General features: G+C 41.5%; 1 protein-coding gene across 1 annotated transcript; it reads left to right on the forward strand.

Annotated features, from left to right (window-relative positions):
- The first annotated feature begins 1,052 nt into the window (after nucleotides 1–1,052).
- On the forward strand, nucleotides 1,053–15,378 carry LOC115086081 (pro-neuropeptide Y-like). Its single transcript, XM_029592620.1, has 3 exons — nucleotides 1,053–1,365; nucleotides 2,441–2,628; nucleotides 15,294–15,378. The coding sequence occupies exons 2-3, from the start codon at nucleotides 2,441–2,443 to the stop codon at nucleotides 15,376–15,378; spliced, it is 273 nt and encodes a 90-aa protein (XP_029448480.1). The 5' UTR covers nucleotides 1,053–1,365.
- The last annotated feature ends 3,752 nt before the right edge of the window (nucleotides 15,379–19,130 follow it).

A 19,130-nucleotide genomic window follows, 5' to 3' on the forward strand; every position in this document is an offset into this window, starting at 1 on the left:
AGCTTGAGTTATTTCCTGTATACTTTTTCCATTATACCTCAAAAATCGTAGTGGATGATTCTCCTGTGAAGGATAATATATATTGTAGGCATTGGAAGCATCACTTTTTCAACGTTTTGCTACAAATGCATAAAGAACTGAAGTCACAGTTACACTCGATGGTGTACAATGAAATCTAGATATACGAAAGGGAAAATCTTTATTCAGTGCAGCAGGTATTTGTTCGGAATTTCAGGTGGGGCACCGAGACTGAACTATTTTGTGAAAAAATGGAGGGGGGGGGGGGTTCTAAGATGTTTTCACCCCATTTAGGTTAGAGTGCCCTATAATTATCTGAGTATTATAAACTGTAAATGAATGATATGAATCAAGAACTGTACAAGTAACTGCTCTCCTAACAATATCATTGTCAGTTCTTAAATCGAGATTTGATGAAAAGGATAAAGTGCTAAAAAAAATAATGCAGAATTTAGGATGAGTTAAGACCACTTGTATTTTACTATATTCGATCAGACATTGACATCCGTCTTTGAGGAGGAATAACACTTAACAGAAATTACTTTACAGCGAATCATTAAAATTCCCCCCTCTAGCGGTGTACACACTTTATTAAACTCTTCTCGTGCTGCTTTTTTTTTTTTTCTTTAAGAAAGATGGAACAAGTAGCGTTTTCTTAAAACATATATAGTCGTGTCCCTAAATTACGCAATAAAATCCAAGCTACTGCGTTTGTTATCTCCTATGGGATGGGAAAGACCAAAAAAAAAAAAAAAGCGCGTTCCAATGAAGGTCCCAGAACGCGCTCCTTTATGAAGTGGCATGAGGTTAATATTTATACTTTCCTCCCCCCTCGCCGTAGCGGCCGTCGTCATTTGCACGGGGCTTGGACGTTGGCAGCGCCTCCCATGCCCTGCTCGGAGTAAAGCGCCGCCAGCCTTTTTGCGGGAGTGCTGGTGACTCAGAGGAGACGTCAGAGCTCGCCTGGAAAAGTTGGTGAAGTTAGCAGAAGTGACAGCTTAGTTTCCGGGTTTATCGGGGAGAGGGGGGGGGGGGCGGGGGCGCTGGCTTTGTACCGTGAGTCGTGCCTCCGGCGCTAGGGAAGTGGCGAAGAGCCGGCAGCAGAGTCCCCTTCCGAGCGCGCTCCGCCCAGGCCCCTCCTCCCCGCAGCCAGCCCCCACTCTCTCTATAAATTGGAGCCGGGCAGAGCCGCCCCGACCTGGAGAGCAAAGCGGAGGGAGCGAGGCTGAGGCTGAGGCGCGTTACTGGGGAGCCAGAGCCCGAAGCGTGCGAGCAGAGAGGAGAGGCGAGGAGAGCGACCCCTGGGCGGCAGCAGAGAGGAGCACTGCACGGTCTACGCACGGGGAGGTGAGTACCGCGAGCTGTCCGGAGCCGGAGGAGCTCTCCAAGGTACCTACGGGGCGAGCCTAACCTTCTGGCTCACTTTCTCCGGCTCTCTTTTGTTTCTTGCCTGTTGTCCCCCCCTCAAAATAAGTTTTTAAAACTCCACCAGCTTTTCAACTGTTCTGCATTTCTTCTGAGAAGCATCTGCCTTACTCATATGACTCTTGATTCAGGGCTGCAGTAGGGTGACACCAGTGCACATTGAACCAACTTTGAAATCCAAGTAGTATGCTTATCGTTTCGTTCCGTTTGTCTGTGGTTTCTCATGCAGATGTTCAAATTTAACGAGCGTGCTTAGAGTTTTAACAAATGGATAACTTTGCCACAGTTTATAACAGGTTATCATGACGATTTGGAAAGCAAACCAAACCAGAAAAGCAGATGAAGTTTTAAACTAAGCAAAAAAAACCAAAAAAAAAAAACGACAGTTAATTTTGTTTACGTGTTTGTTCAGGAATGATTGGGCAGCATTATTTCAGCTTTTTCATGAAACACAGTGCTGTATTTTTAATTATCAAATAGTATGTGTGAGTTTTCCATTATATCTAGATTTACAAATATATATTTATAAATGCAACGTTATGTGAAGAAACCCAAGGTTACTTTATTTTAATTTTCCAAGATTGCAGTGGACTTAGAAGTTACTCGAACGAGGTAACTTCTAGTTTGTTACGTTTCCTAGCTAAAATTCCACTGAACCAGACTCCAGCATGCAATCATCGGCTACAAAACATTTTGAACAATTAATTACATCTTAAAATTTAAAAGGAAAGCACTCAGTCAGTAATTTTATTTTATTTTCTGTCTTACGTTGAGCAAAACGAATGCTTTCCAGAAGAGTCGTGGGAAAGTTTTTTGGGGACTGGATTTGGACCCTCGACTTGTAGGATACTTTTGCTTGACTTTTTCCATCGCAGATAGGAAGGTGTTAGCCTTTGCTGATGTCTTCGTTTGTATTGCGGATAGTTTTCATAGAATGCTCAGTTAATCTGTTATGGGGGATATCCCCCTCCACTTCCCCAATGTGTGTGTTATGCAGATGCAAGGGAGCATGAGGTTGTGGCTGTCTGTCCTGACTTTCACCTTGAGCTTGCTGATCTGCTTGGGGACACTGGCAGATGCATATCCATCCAAACCGGACAATCCTGGAGAGGACGCACCGGCAGAGGACATGGCAAAATATTACTCGGCGCTGAGGCATTACATCAATCTCATCACAAGACAGAGGTACAGTGTGGTGCAAGGTCTCCTTCGTAATAGCTCATCAACACCATCCTTCACTGTATTTTCAGACTCCCAAACCCTTGCTTAGCTCTAAAACGTTTCACCTTTCAGAAGAAGTAAGAGGTAGAGTTGATGAAGATCACACATTTAACTTGTAGGTCAAGTGGTTTATATGCTATGCTGGATGGGGGCCACCTTCTCTATTTAATTTATTGTAAACTGTATTCTGGGATAAATAAAGTTTTGATCATTTTAATGGAATTTGCATTAAGCTGGTTTTGAACTTTTATAATGCAAAATATAAGACCCAAATTAAATTAAAATACAATTTATTACAACACAAAGGATTTCAACAGATGAAAGCCTCTCTATGGAAAGCTGATGATATATCACTGGGTTAAAAGCAAACCTTTCAGGGCAGGGATTGTATGTTTTAATCTTACTATTAAACCATATATGGGACAGAATGGGGCTGGACAGTCTAGATGAAGGTAGGGAAAGAAAATTTTTAGGAAGAGGAGAAAGGGAGAGTTTGAGTGATTGAGAAAGCAAAGAAAGACACAGGCTATAAGAAAATGTGCAAAGGTGTAGCTGCAGAAGAGATATTGGGGTTCACTGGAAAACTTTGGTTTGATCAAGTCACAGAGATTTAAGATTTCAATTTTGAGTCAGGTGAAGTTTTTGCCTGAGACAAGAAGGAAACAATTGCATTAGTCTTTTTCAGCTGGCCACTCTCCAAAAAATGAGAGTCCTTGTCAAAAAAAAAAAGGAAACCAGGCAACAGCCCGGATAGAGAAGTGTTTCAGTTATCCTGTTAATTTTCCTAATATTGCCTTACTTATATGTTTAAAGTTGTAACTAGTTAGTTTCGCTTATGCTGATTAGATCAAGTTTCTGATTTGTTCCATGTAAACTGCTACACGGCAGTAGTTATGTTTAACTGTGAACCGGAGTGATATGTATTGTATACAGGAACTCCCGGTATATAAAATCCATAAATAAATAAATAAATAAATAAATAAATAAATAAATAATATCTGAAACAGATAAAATGACTCTAGGGAGCCTTTTATTTGTGTTATTTGAGGAATCAAATTTCAGTGTCTGATATTCAGGAAAGTGTGTTTTAATAGCAGGAGTTTGCCAAGCCAACCAGAAAGATTTAAAAAAATGTCTAATTATTAATCACCTGACCAGAAAAAAATAACTGTAGCAATAAATAGCTAAAAGATGTCATACTGTTAATCCAATTATTATTTAGTTGTTTTTTTTCTAAAAGCAGTTTCATTATTGAGCGATTAGATTGCTGGAAAATCTACCTTTTCACCACAAGATGTCTTCATTGAAATGACAGTTCATATTAGGTTGGCTCAGTTTGCTCAGTAAAAAAAAAAAAAAAAGAGAGAGAGAGAGAAAATCAAAACGTCTTGACTTCTTATCACCTTGTATAGTGGTAAGAAAACATAATTTCAAATTGTGCATGATATAGCAGTTCAGATTAGCTTTGGCTCTCCTCCAAACTAGGGATTGGTTCTGAGTCCTGCACATTACTATGTGGCTTGAATTTTAAATTATGATTTGGTTCCCCCAAATTTGAGCTGATTGCTACTCAGTTTATAATTTTTAACCAAGATCATTGACTGAGGACAGTGATGGTGTGAATGGCAGAGATCTTCTTTCATCATTGGCAACAAAACAGAGTGTTCAAGAAAATGTGTTTTGTATTCTTTCATATTTTGCAAAGTTGCTGGATAGAACACATTTTAAATAAATAAATTAACAAACAAATAAATATATAAAACAAAACACAATAAAAATAAACAAAATTGTGTTCATTTTCTTTTCATTTGGAGGGGGCTGGAGGGCTAGAGGAAAGAGCAGAGAGGTGCCTGAGGCTAGAGGAAGGGGCAGAAAGATGCCCTCCAGCCCCAGTCCCCCGATATCATACCCCTTCTGTCAGCTCCAAATAGGGCAGAAGAAATGCACAGTCACTCCTATCCTGCTACCGCTGTTTTTCAAAATGGTGCTGGTGACCCAAGGCCAGTACCATTTTGAAAAACAGCAGCAGTGGGGCAGGAATGACTATGGATCTTTTCTGCTCCATTTGGAGCTGACAGATGGGGTAAAATACTGGAGAGTGGAGGCAGAGGGGGGGCTTTGGAGGTAGGTGTAGAGGGGCCTGTTATTTTATTCATATAAATAAATAGATATTAGATATACACATTTATTTATTTATTTTGAATCATATTCTGCTAGCATCCCAGCTATAAGCATTCCGTGCTTTTCACCAGGGAGCAGGATCCTGGTCTCTACACTGTTTTTTTAATTTCATTTTATTTTTTCTTTTCTTGTTTTTCTCTCATTTTAAATAAATGAAACAAAAAGTGGAAACAAAATTTAAAAAAAAAAAGTGCAGTGCACTCCCTTAGTGGATGGTATTAGCCCTGGTGATTAACTGTCTTAAATCTCAGGTTAGATGTGTGCTTGGATCTTGAGAAACTGTCCTTCTTATGCCCCACTTTATCCAGTGACTTGGGTATGTCTCAATCATCTTGCATTACAAATATATGCTAGCTCACAGTAAAAGTACAAGTCAGCTCAAATTAAATGCAATTCCATGCAAGCTATCTTGCTTAGAAAAAAAATAATTCAAAATCAGCTGAGTGTGTCAAATCCAAGTCAGCTATAAGAATTTGGGTTTCAATACAAACAGGTTTTTTAACAGTTCAGAAATCTGTACAAAGTCTAAAGCTAGCACAAGTTCAGTCAAGCTGCAGTTGATTACGAAGGCTAGTTTCAACAGTAAACGTATGACAAGAGTTTGTGGTAAAGTTGCTATAACTTGTGGCTTACCTTGATTTGAAATCACTGTTCTTTTTAGAAATAAATAATGGCTGTCAGGTCATGCAAATTTGTTTGATGTTTAGCAAAAGCTGTGCAAAATATTGCACTAAAGTGATAGCTTAATGTATTCTGCTCATTGATACACAGTGTCTTGGTCCAGAGTCCTTTCCCCCTCTGTTCAGAGTGTTAAACTTCACTTCATGATAATATTAGCATAAGTTACATGTGAACCGATACGATGTGCAAACGGTTGTCGGTATATAAAATTCTCTAAATAAATAAATAAATAAATAAATAAATAAATAATCAATCTGCACACACATAGTCATCATTTGTTGACTTGCAGTCTTTTTACTGACATCATTAAATTATTTAAAAAGTCTGCATTGCATGCAATCTTCGTAATACATTCTCTTCAAATGCAGCAATAATTTGTATGCTGCTTGTTTTTACATTTTCAAGAATTTTTAAATGCTGGAACTTTCACCAAACTAAGTGCACATTATATTATTTCCTAGACAAAATGCATAAAATAGTTATAAAGTGACCTACTCATATTAGCTTTTCAAATAAATTGAAAGGCTTAACTGATAGATTTTTCAGCCTTTATACAAATATACAATACTTTGCAATACATCATTTTAGCAAGAAGTCTCTGTATCCTATGCATCTGAGCTTAAATTTAGTTTTTCACAGTGTTAAATATTTTACATGTTATACTGAAGGTAAGGAGTGTGACACGCAAAATAGGAAAGTAGTGCACTAAACCAGGTCCCTAACTGATGATTATTAAACACTAAACCTCACTGAATTCATAATGAAACACTTAAGGGTGAATTTTAAAAGCATGTTGTGCACCAAAACAGGGAGATATGCATGTCTGGCCGGTGCACGCTGCGCAGATTTTAAAAGGCACCCAAATACGCACGTATCATCCGGTATGCGCTCAAACAAGATGTTGCAAAAAAGGGTAAGGGGGTGGGCATGAGCGGGACATGGGCATTCCGGGACTTTAACATGAAATGTGCATGTAAGTGTTTACATGCACAAGCATGCACCAGGGTTCCCTGCCACATAAATGTACCACTGCTATGGATAGCGTGTAAGTAATAAAATAAAAAATTCTAAGCTAGTCAGTGGGATTTTAAGGGTTGGTGCTAACAGGTTAAAAAGGAGGCTATTTAACTAGGGGGGTTAGGAAGCCCTATCCCTCACTTGGACGACCTGGGAATGAACTGGGGAAACTGGTTATTGCATCAGCACACGTGTCTACTAAAATGCAGGATAAAAATGTACACCCATATATGTGCGTACAGCCTATTTTATAGCATGCATGCATATACACACGCATGTTATAATATGACCATGTCCTTTGGCGTAAGCCGGCATACCTGCGTACATGTGCGCCCGCACACCTGTTTCAAAGTCACCTTAATTTCTTATTAGTTCACATCAGGTAAATTGACTTGATGAACGAATATAACGAGGCTCTTATTTTGGCATACTGCCCTGGCAATGTTTACATCTCTTGGGGGGTAGGAGGCAATTAAAATCATCATGCAATGGCAACACCTAGTGGTCAGGAAAAGGCCTCCAGTTGAAGGGCTTTCAAGGGAACCCTGGTGAATACTCAGCTTAGGAATATCACTGCAATGACTGGGAAAGTAAATTGAGAGAAGGATATAAAATAGAGGGAAAATCTTCAGGTAGTTGTGAATGAAGGTTCATGGTGCTGTAATCCAACAGAAGCTGGTTCTGTTTGAGGTGGAAATCCAAAGGATTAGCAGGAAACTGTAGGGCCAAAAAATACTATTCAAATTAGCAGTAGTGTCTACTATACATAAATATTTCTGGGTTGTTTTTTTTAAAGATCATTTGGATCTTGTATTATCTTATAAATTGCCTATTGATTTTTGCTGTGATTTTTTGGAGTGGGTGAGAAGAACCAGGCTCACAGCAAGAAAACAGAAGATTGCTTGACATGGTAATATGTGACTGAAGCTATTTTTAAGGTCACCAGGATTTTTCTTCTATAGAAATGGGGGGAAAAATCAGTATATTTTCTAAATTATATAGCATGCTATTCAACTGATTATGACTTTTCTAGTCTTCACAAAAGTTTGCTTATAATCTCTCCAGAACAATTTAGTGATTATGAGATTTGTAGGGATGGTATGATACAGATAAAGGCAGCAGGTTGGTAGTGTAGCCTGCTGCTTGGAGCTCAGGGCTATGAGCAGCTTATCCACAGGTAGAAATGCAAACATGCCACTCATTCACTTTGTGAATGTCATTTAATTTCAAATGAACAATCTCATGTTTTCTTTCCTTGCTAAAAAAACAAAACCAGTGCTGGAAAAATATGTTTACATTTTTCATTATGATCCTTCTTTCTATGTGAAAGCTTCTTTTCTTTAGCTACCTCTGCCATGCATGTATACTATTGGTGTGACATGATATTTATTTTATTTATTTAAACTTTTTTCTATACCGACGTTCATGAAAGGACATATCGCATTGGTTTACAGTGAACCAAGGTTAGAATTACATCGAACAATTGAACAGGGTTATATCAAATGAAAAAACAATGGAATAGACATGAGCAAGGTAGGAGAGGTAAAAACCACCATATGATCAGGAACTAATTGGATAACTGGGGGGGGGGGGGGGGGGGAGAACATTCATAACTGTAGTAGGAAAGTGTCGTATGGCGTATAGTGTCCGTGAGAAGCATCAGTTCTTTACGGAAAAGCTATTTTGAAAAACCAAGTCTTAAGCTTTAATTTATAATGTAAGAACATAAGAAATTGCCATGCTGGGTCAGACCAAGGGTCCATCAAGCCCAGCATCCTGTTTCCAACAGTGGCCAACAGGCCATAAGAACCTGGCAATTACCCAAACACTAAGAAGATCCCATGCTACTGATGCAATTAATAGCAGTGGCTATTCCCTAACGGGCAGATTTTAAAAGCCCTGCTCGCGTAAATCCGTCCGGATTTACGCGAGCAGGGCCTTGCGCGCCGGCGCGCCTATTTTCCATAGGCGCGCCGGCGTGCCTATTTTCCATAGGCCTGCCGGTGCGCGCAGAGCCCCGGGACTCGCGTAAGTCCTGGGGTTTTTTGTCGGGGGCGTGTCGGGGGCGGGGCCGATCGACACGGCGTTTTGGGGGCGGGACACGGCGTTTCGTGGGCAGGCCCGGGGGCGTGGTTTTGGCCCAGGGCGGTCTGGGGGCGTGGCCGTGCCCTCCGGAACCGCCCCCGGGTTGCGTCTCGGCGCACCAGCGGCCCGCTGGCGAGCGTGGATTTACTTCTCCCTCCGGGAGGCGTAAATCCGTGGACAAAGGTAGGGGGGGTTTAGATAGGGCCGGGGGGGGTGGGTTAGGTAGAGGAAGGGAGGGGAAGGTGAGGGGAGGGCGAAAGAGAGTTCCCTCTGTGGCCGCTCCGATTTCGGAGCGGCCTCGGAGGGAATGGAGGCAGGCTGTGCGGCTTGGCGCGCGCCGGCTGCCCAAAATCGGCAGCCTTGCGCGCGCCGATCCTGGATTTTAGAAGATACGTGCGGCTACGCACGTATCCACTAAAATCCAGCATACTTTTGTTTGCGACTGGTGCACCAACAAAAGTACGCGAACGCGCATTTTTTTAAAATCTACCCCTAAGTAAACTTGATTAATAGCAGTTAATGGACTTCTCCTCCAAGAACTTATCCAAACCTTTTTTGAACCCAGCTACACTAACTGCACTAACCACAGCTTCTGGCAACAAATTCCAGAGCTTTATTGTGCGTTGAGTGAAAATGCATTTTCTCCGATTAGTCTTAAATGTGCTACTTGCTAACTTCATGGAATGCCCCCTAGTCCTTCTATTATTCGAAAGTGAAAATAACCGAGTCACATCTATTCGTTCAAGACCTCTCATGATCTTAAAGACCTCTATCATATCCCCCCCTTAGCCATCTCTTCTCCAAGCTGAACAGCCCTAACCTCTTCAGCCTTTCCTCATAGGGGAGCCATTTCATCCTATTTATCATTTTAGTTGCCCTTCTCTGTACCTTCTCCATCGCAACTATATCTTTTTTGAGATGCAGCGACCAGAATTGTACACAGTATTCAAGGTGAGGTCTGGAGCGACACAGAGGCATTATGACATTTTCTATTTTATTAACTATTCCCTTCCTAATAATTCCTAACTTTCTGTTTGATTTTTTGACTGTTGCAGCACACTGAGCTGACGATTTCAAAGTAATTGATGTAATGTAATTGAACACACAGTGGAATACTTAGCAAAAATAGCTTATTCACACCTTAAAAATGATAGTTTGATCTCCAGTCTGAGACCTCTGTTTGCAATGGATTAATTAACTATTTTTCCATTATATTACATACTCAGTTATGTGATTTGTTTATCATGCAAAGTGTTTGGTTTATTTTCCTGGAACACAAACATATATTAAAAAGATGTTAGCCTTTCTTTTCCTTGCATACTTTTAGATTTTTTAAAACATCATCATCATTTATCTCATTCTCTTCCAGCAGATGAGCTCAGTGCATGTCACAGCATGGAGAGAAGTTTACAGTAGTCATAGAATGCATCAGGGATATAAAATTTATAGTTTAATGTGAGGATTACAATAGGCAGAGAGTATATCAATAAAAGAACATCTAGCAGTTATAAATAGACATAGAGTAACATCAATAATACAATGCCAATCAGTAATTATGGGGGATAGTTGACGAAATAGGTACCTCAGTAATAAAATATCAGATCACAATAAATAGGAGGCAGTAAAAGTAAATGGAGAACAGGAAAAGAGGTAGGAAGTATGTTAGAAATAATGTAAAGTACAATGGGGAATTTGTTGAGGTAGATTTAAGGTTACGATATAGTGTAACTAGTATAGAGCGAAGTGAGATTTAAGCTGACAAAGACATCAGGGGATGAAGGGTCCAGCAGTGGGCCAAAGGCTACTACAAATAGCCAGACTTTAAGTTTCTTCCTAGAGGAGAAGAGGTCAGGCGTAAGCCTGATGTCCAGAGATAGAAGGCTCCAGAATGTGGGGACTAGTCTTGATAAGGTTCTCTTTCTCATGTTGGAGAGCTGCATTTCCTTGGTGGCTGGTACTACCAGGTGAGTATGAGGTAACGAGTGCAGTCAGTGAGAGGCTGTGTACACGGAGAGCCGGTTGTTGAGGTAGAAGTCCACCAGGCCTGTGTGCCTTATAAGCTAGAACAAGGATTTTGAATATGGTGCGGTAAAATGTTGGGAGCCGATGAATGTAGGGTTTTTAGGAGTGGAGTAATCTTACTGAATGTTTTTGATGCAAGTCAGGAGGTCCATCATTTCTAGATTGCTCAAGATTTAATGAATGTGGCCGTACTTTAAGGAAAATAGGAAGAACTAGGACTAGGGTTACCATCTTTTAACTGTCAAATTTCTGTATGCTTGAAGATGCTGTTTAATGTCTTCGCTGATGGGATTTACACAGGTGCAATTATTATTGCCAGCTTTCACCATTAGTAAACATAGAAAAAGAGAATATATATCAGCACACAAGGACCCATCTAAACTGCCCTGTTTACTTCCTGCCGCAGTGCCATAGCCCCCACCTAAGCTCTGACTTTCCCCTCATTTCATTGCAGTGAACAATCCTCCATCCTTGTCCCAGGCTTTCTTGTACTGTTGTTGTTTTTGCCTCCATCACCTCCGCTGGGAGGCTGTTCTATACATCCACCGCCTTTTTGGTGAGGTAATATTTTCCGTTGTTACTCCTGAGCCTACCCCTTTGCAGCCTCAGAGCATGACTGCTAGTTCTTAAACTTCTTTACTTTGAAAAAAAAGTTTGCTTTATCACCCAGGGGCCAGCTGCTATTTTGTAAAAAAAAAAAAAAAAAAATGTTTTAAGCCTCTGAATAAATCGTGGACTGAAATCTATGTAAGTGACACAAAATAAACGTGTCCAACGTGTTGAATATAGCGTAGCGACTAAAGTGCACACTGTATTGTCTAACCAAGTTGCAAGGCAAGACAGGATATGAACCTGCAGCCGGGGGGCTAAAATCAGGACATTTCCAAACATTTTAGCCCTCCCTCTTTCTTTTACGTGCAGTACCCCCAAAAAATGTGTACAGTCTGGAAACAATCAGGAGAGTTGACCAGCTCCAGTCCTCGAGTGCCACGAAGAGGTCTGGTTTTTGAGATAGCCAAACTACGCAAATTAGCCTGGTTCTCGGATGAGATGCATGCGAATGTCACTCATGAACGTTCGTTGTGGCAATACTGAAAGCCAGACCTGTTTGTGGTGCTTGAAGCCTGGAATTCATCATGCCTGAGCTAGTTTAAAGAGCCCGAAAGGCAATTGTACGAGACTCCTCATAAAAGGAAATTCCATTCCTCTCATATTCCCCCCATTGTTTGCAGAATTTTTTTTTCCATTGAAGGCACAGCAAAACGCATCTTTTCACAGTAAAATCTGAACTGATGACTGAGAAGGTCTGACTCCCCATCATGGTGGAAATTATAGTTGGCAAACAGCAACAGAAATCGTAGAGTCAAATGTTGCTAAAAAAAAAAAAAATTGATGAAGAACAGTCCCTTTTGACTAATTATGAATTTGTTTCATTTTGAGTGATTTTGAAACTTTTCAGTGTTGCCAAGTTGACTAGAAAAGTATTTTTATTTCAAGACATCCCAAACGTTTAGCCAATGTGGCCCCATTTTAGTACTTGAAAATTCACATGATGCCAGAGGGTGACCAAAACAAACTAGCAGTGAATGGTCTTCCTCCAACAATCTCACCTTCCCTGCACTCCAGCTGGTCCCTCTCTCAAGATCCATCCTCTCTAGCTGATCCTTTCTCTCATCCTCCACCCTCTTCAGAGGACCTTATCTCTTAAACATTTCCCCTTCAAATGACCCCTCTTACATCTCCCAGCTCTTGTCATCTTCTCCGGCCCTTTCCATATCCCCCAGCTAATCCTCTCAACCCCAGACCCTTCTTATAACTCCCAACTGATCCTCTGTCATCCCTTCCTTCTCACTCCATCCCCATTCCCTCCTCACTTTCATCCCTCATCCCTTTGCTCCCATCTCCCAACCCTTCTCTTACATCCCCCCCCCCCTCAGCTGATTCTCTCTTGTCACTCAGTTCCTCTCTTACATATCCCCAATTGATCTTCTGTTGGTCCCCCTCTCTCACCACACACAGCCAATTCTTCTCCTCGATTAAACCTTCAAACCCCTCCTGCATCTTATCCCTCCCTTCAAACCGCAGCTTCCTCCAAACATGCTCACCAGTTGTCATCCCCTGGGCCAAATGTAATTGACAACTGGTGGGAAGAGATGTTGGCTCGATGACAGGGGCAACATTTTTTCTCCTGGGTAGATTAAGTGGCGAGAGGAGCTGTGGCCATCCCAATCGGCTGTGCACACTCAGCCCTCCCCCCTCCCCCTCTCGCAGCTGGATCCGAGGCCAGTGGTGATCTGAGGCCGGCAGCAATGTTAGAAATGAAAGTCAGCGCAGGGCCCGTGAGCTAGGGCAAGCTCACGGGGCCTGCAATGGCCCCGAGCTCTCCTTGTGCGGGGGCTTCCTGTTACCACGGAAATTCATGTGAGGGCGGCGCCGCTGCAGGTCTGTGAGTGCTGGCTGGCTCACAGGCTGACTTCCGCTACTAATGCTGCTTCGGCTGCTGGCGCCTGAAAAGTGTTGCTGTTCGAGGCACTTGTGACCCTGGCTGAAGGTTTTGTGACCCTCCCCACACACACACACACACACACACACACACACACACTCTCCCATGTGGGATCCAGAGCCACAGTTTGGGAAGCCCTCTTTTATTTAGTTCAGTGTTTCACTTTAGAGAGAAAAGGCTGATATTAATGTCCCCCCCCCCCAAACGCTTCACTCCATCCTCTCAGCAGGGATGCGTGTGGCAGAAATGAGTGATTCTCTCGGGAAAAATAAATAAATGAAAGGCTTGCAGGCTTTGCAGTACAAGGAGAGCTGTTCCTGTTGCTCAGTGCACGGTCTTTCCTCCTCTCTCTCTCTCTCTCTCTCTCTCTTTCTCTCCACAGCTCTCGTTGCTGATTGTTGGTTTCACGGTGCTGGCAGTTACTTGTCAGTCACATCCCACTGACCTCAGTAGGATAGACACAGAGCGCGCGCTTGGGGGAGAGAGGAGATGAAAAGAAGGGACAGACAAATTGTGTGGGGGGGGGGGGGGGGAGAGGAAAGAGAAAAAAATAAAGGGAGAAGAAATACACGAAATTAGTAATGAGGTTTGCAGTGAAGACAGATGTGCATGGGAAAAAGCAACAAATCAGGGAGGGAGATTAAAGAGAAATGAAATGCAAGTGAAGGGGCATCTTATGGAGACAGCGGCGAAATGAGCCCGATCAGATAAATGGGAGAGAGAACGAGGAAAAAAGTGAAGGCCATGGAGAGGATGGAGGCAGGAGATGAGGCAGGTAATTTGGGGAAAGGGAGAGGAGAGAGATAGCTGGGAAACATATGGGGTGAAAGGTAAATGAAAGATATAAATGGAAGGGAGGAATAGAAAATTAATATTAAAAGGAGACAGAAAAATGAAGGAGTTAGATACCCGGTAAAAGGGGGAAAAAGGAAAACCAGGGGAAAAAAACAGAAGAAATTCTGGAATACACAAAGGGCAGAAGAGAATAGAGACAGCAGAAAGAAGGGAGAGGCAGAACCAGTAACACCAGATCAGAGGCTGAGGGGAAAAAGAAGTGCGGAAAGAGGAAACAATATCATTGCAATAAAATGTCAAAGAATGGAAGCGGAGCAAGGAGAAATGTGGTACTGCAGGTGGAAGGAACGGCAATAACAATGCGGTGCAAAGCAAAGGACAGAAAGAAAGGGGAGAACTGTAAGGAAACGGGGACAACAAGAAGAGAGAAGTGAGGGGAGGTAGAGAAGAGATGGAGGAGAGAGCGATGAAGTGCTGAGAAAAATGATCACAGAATGAGGGACCCAGAAGAGCCACTCCGAAGGGGAACAAGGGCCCTTGAATAGGGCTATTCATGCTCACATTAATGCGGGTTAGTGAATCAGCCTCATCAAAAACAAGGCCACAGCAATCACTGCACGCATTAATCCATGTTAGCGTCAGTGTGACCTACATTAACATTAGCATTACAGCACAGGTTACTGAGCTTTCATTCGTGTTTCATTTGATTTATAAACATTTGATAGTCTGCCTTCTCCTCAGATAGTCTCAGGGTGGATAAAAATCAAAATTTAATGAATGGCCATCCATATGTTAAGATGGAGAATCAAATAACGAAACAGCTAACATTGGTGAAACTGTTCTACTTTCATTTGCAATGCCAGAGAACAGCAATGCTGTACCTTGCATACATAATATATCCATGCTGAAAGTTAATTGAAATTCAGCTTTGCTTCACCAAAGAATTTTAATTGATAATATTTTACTGTGATTTATATATCAGTGTGATAGAAAATCTTAGGCTTACTGAGTTGCAAAGTATATCAGAGCTGCTTAGATAGTGCATGAGGGGATTTAAAATTGTGGAGCTTATGGGGGCCTAAGGTGATTCTTAAATCTTCATCCTTTGCCATTTGCCAATCTCTCCTACATCACTGGCACAGCACAAAAAAAAGGACTTCCCAGCCAGGCTGAGTGCTTGCTCTCCCTGACAGCGAGTCCTCAATCTGCCATTATCTGGCTGTTCCAAAGCTTATTAGCCACATGTCTAGTCTCTGTTTCGTCTCACAAACATTTGAATATTGGAAATATAGTCAAGCTTTCATAAAGGTGAATAGAAGAAAAATAAACTTTTTTGCTCCAACAGGTATGGAAAGAGATCGAACCCAGAGACAATGGTCTCAGATGTTTGGTGGAGGGAAAGCACGGAAAATGTTCCTAGATCTAGGTAAGCAGACAAATGTTTTGTGATTTTTTTTGCTGGACGTTAATATTAAAATTGCAGTATTCACATTTTACTGCACGACCCTCAAACATAAGCAAGGATTATCCATCTCTAACCTAGAGACTAAAATGTCAAGTAGGTATTTATTTTGCTATTTCCTCTGAAAAGGAAGGGCAATGCCTTATTGTCTGTCACTGACAGGGTAAAGGTCTGATCAACAGGAACATTGCCTAAAACAATGTTGAGAGGGAGATCACATGTTCACCACAGAGGCTGTAGCTTTCCCTTTTACCTTAAAATATCCATCTGGGGACCAGGCCTAGTGGCAGTGCTGCTCTGCGCCATGAAGAGAGCCTGAGTTCAAGTCTCCAGCCTAGTCTTCTGCTGCTTGGGTCGTCCAGAGCCGGGATGCTGCGCAGGCAGCTTCTGGGGGAGGGAGTTGGTCACTGCATAATGTGACTACCAGTGGCTAGATATAGGATCCAGGATTGCAGGGCTCCAGAGGTAGATCTGGTACATGGCTCCCCCCCCCCCCCCCAACCAAGAACCATTCCTGGGCTAGGTGAGTTGGGAGGTGATATAAAAATAGGGGCAAACTCCCAGGGTAGATTCAAATGAAGGGCTTGGCACTGGATCCCTCTCAGTGCCCATTCTGATTGAGATGGAAGCCCAAAGGAGAAGGACAAAATTGCGTAGGCCAAAACATTCCCATTCGCATCTCTTACTGAAAATGCAGAATGAGCTGAAGAAATAGCATTATCTCAAGATGACATATTTTCTGCAGAGTAAGCAGTAACTCTCTAAAGCTATTGGACATGTCGGTGAACTCACAGTTGTGAATGCCTCTGAATACATAATATAGTGCTAGTGTGGATGATGGCAGATAAAGATCAGCTTGCTCATCCAGACTGTCCAGTCATTCCTATCCACAATGCTAAAGATATATCCCAGCTGCCTCCATCTTAGGCAGATGAGCATATTCTAGGACTATGTACAAACTTTTTTTTTATTTCATTTTGGTTTTCATTTTGTTTCAGTTTGCTTGTTTGTTTTTGTTTCTTTTCATTTCATAACTTGCTTGATGTTCCATCAATTCAGCAGGCCTGGCTTGATGAGACCCGAGTGACCGTTTTCAGTTGCTAGAGCAGCCTGCGGTGATGAATTACGCTCAGTTCAGTGTTATTCCACTTTTAGGGAACAAGTAAAGACTTTTTATTTTAAGCAGTCTTTTAACATCACCGTTCCTTAGAATTTATGTTATTCTTGGATATTTATTGTGGCAGGATATTCATTAACCCTTCATTCTTTAGAATAGCTGGCTATATTCAAAGTTAACTTTGCTCGGCAGACCGGGTTTGAATATAGACCTCTGTATAAACATGCTTCATAACATCTTTAATTCTTCCTTCTGATGCTGGCTGCGGGTTGTTTTAGTGAGAAATATTGTTTCAGTGCTGACCCAAGAGATTGATACTGTCATGTGGTGTTTATCAGTTTTGCTTCTTCTCTGTAATACTGTGGCAAATGTCCTGAAGTAGTGCACTTATTGTCAGTCAGTCTTTGTTTTTCTTTGTTGGATCTCCTGTGATGGACTCTTGACTTGTTTCCTTTCCACAATATTTGATGCCAAGCAGTGAGCTTCAGTACTTTGAGATTGTTCAAGACACATAAGCTTTTCCCTCTGGGACTCTTTTTTTTTTTACTGATTTTTAGCAGTTTTAATAACATGAATTTGCACTGTCGTCTGAATCCTGGCAAAGTAAGAATGGCTGTGTTTGAATACTTTCCTCGTTTCTTTTGTTCTCTCTCCGAAAAGTTTTGTTGGGGTGGGCACTGCAGATAATTCATCTTTAAAAAATGTTGCATAGCTTCTCAGAAGGAGCGGAAAAATATGTTTCCATGACAGCAGTCAAAGCATTAGATATACCACATTTAATATTTTCAACGGGTTCAACACTTTCAGAGCAAAAGGTACTTTCTCTGAGGATTAATATAATGAATTTTAAACAAATATTACGGAAGATTTAAAGGATATGGAAAGCACTGAAAAGCAGTGTCCCACTCTCTGTTTCAAAATTGTCAAAGAAACAGCCAAAATCTTGCTCTCAAATAATAGATTCTTATATTTGAATGTAAATATACTCAACTTTTGCAGGCGCTAGAATATTTTGGAAGGGATTCTCACTCTTTTTTATCATGTGAAAAGTGGGAAAAACAAGAGTCTGAGCAAGTTGTATGCTATTTAAGGAAAAATGCTCATCCATGAGTGGCACAATGGGATAATTTTAGTAAACACATTGAACCTGCCAAACTTTGTAGACTGTGAGACCTATTGGACCAATGTAGGAATTATCCAGAGATGGTGTTCAACTTGAGCTTTCAAAAGCACATAGGGATGGAGAGAGAGCTATAAACAAGGAAGCAATTCTAAGCTGTCTTCTGCATCCAGATAGGAGTTCTTATATCAAGATTCTGGTCAGATTTTAGAACTGCAAAACATTCTTTGAAGTGATTTTCTGCTCATTTTTTTTCATTTGCTTTCTATGTTAGATCAACTAATTATATATGTGAAGTCTGACTGTATAATCATACTGCACATATGTAATTAGTTGATCTGTAATCATATGATAATACAGCCATTGACAGTAATAGTAAACAATCACCTAAGAGGGCAACAGTTCAAAAGCTAATGGCCAGTATGTGAAAGCATCACTTCTAGACTTGTCCTTTGGATGGGCATCTTAGTAGTCCATAAATTATATGGCCAGAAGAATTTGCCTTTTTCTTGCCTTTCCCTTGTGTTTCTTGGGTTAACCTTATATATAAGCCGCTACAATACAATACGGTCACGTTAAAAAAAAGCATGTCCGCTTCGGCACCTGCTTTTTGAACGCGCGCACAGGCCCCTCTCCTGGGCATGTGATACATAATGCAAATGAGGGGTCACGCTAAAAGGTAGCGCTAGGGACAATTACACGCCCGTGTCGCCTTGGCCCAGGAGAGGTGGCTGTCAGCAGCTTTCGAAAACAGAAGCTCAATTTTACAAGCGTCCATTTTGCAAACCGCTGACAGCCATGGATTAGGAAAATGGACGCTCATAAAATTGAGCATCCATTTTCCTAACCTGACCCGCCGGCACAATTTTTTTTTTTTTTTAATTAAAATAAATTTTTTTTTTTGGCCACACATGTTTTTTTCAGTATCCCAGGTGAATAACTAATAGCCTCATCAATATGCATTTGGATGTGATGAGCACTATTAGTTTCTGGGAGGGATGGACACATGTTTTCGATGCGCTAAACACCTTACTGCATGAGGAGTAGTAGATGCGCGTCCAAATCGCATAAAACGGCGCACTAGCCCGGGTGCACTTTACCGTATCGGCCTGCTAGTAGGTTCCCAAGCTTTTTTTTCTGCAAGATAAGTGTTACCTCTAGCAGTTAGCTCTAAATAGTGTAACCTTTAGCGAGTGTTTTAAGTTCCAGGCTGCACAAATTTCTTTCTTTGTAGGGGCTGCTATGGCTAGCATTCCTCCCAGGTCCTGAGCTCTCTATCCCAGAGGTGAATTCTCTTTATAGGAGGAGACTCTTTTCTATGGCCCAGACAGTGATGTGATTTGTATGTTGGTAGCTGTGACAACTCCTGGAGGGAGTTGCTATTCCAAAACAGGTGGGACCAGGCACTGGGTGTTAATTAATAATTTATTGATTAATTAAAGGCAAATTAATGTCCATTTTTAATGAAGTGTGCAGATTCAGA

This window comes from Rhinatrema bivittatum, chromosome 2 (assembly GCF_901001135.1).
Source record: "Rhinatrema bivittatum chromosome 2, aRhiBiv1.1, whole genome shotgun sequence".
Lineage (NCBI taxonomy): Eukaryota > Metazoa > Chordata > Amphibia > Gymnophiona > Rhinatrematidae > Rhinatrema > Rhinatrema bivittatum.

Bases quoted from the DNA above. Each gene is read 5' to 3' on its own strand.
- LOC115086081 (XM_029592620.1), top strand. From the start codon at position 2,441: ATGCAAGGGAGCATGAGGTTGTGGCTGTCTGTCCTGACTTTCACCTTG. The intron at 2,629-15,293 runs GTACAGTGTGGT...TTGCTCCAACAG, and splicing joins AATCTCATCACAAGACAGAG to GTATGGAAAGAGATCGAACC.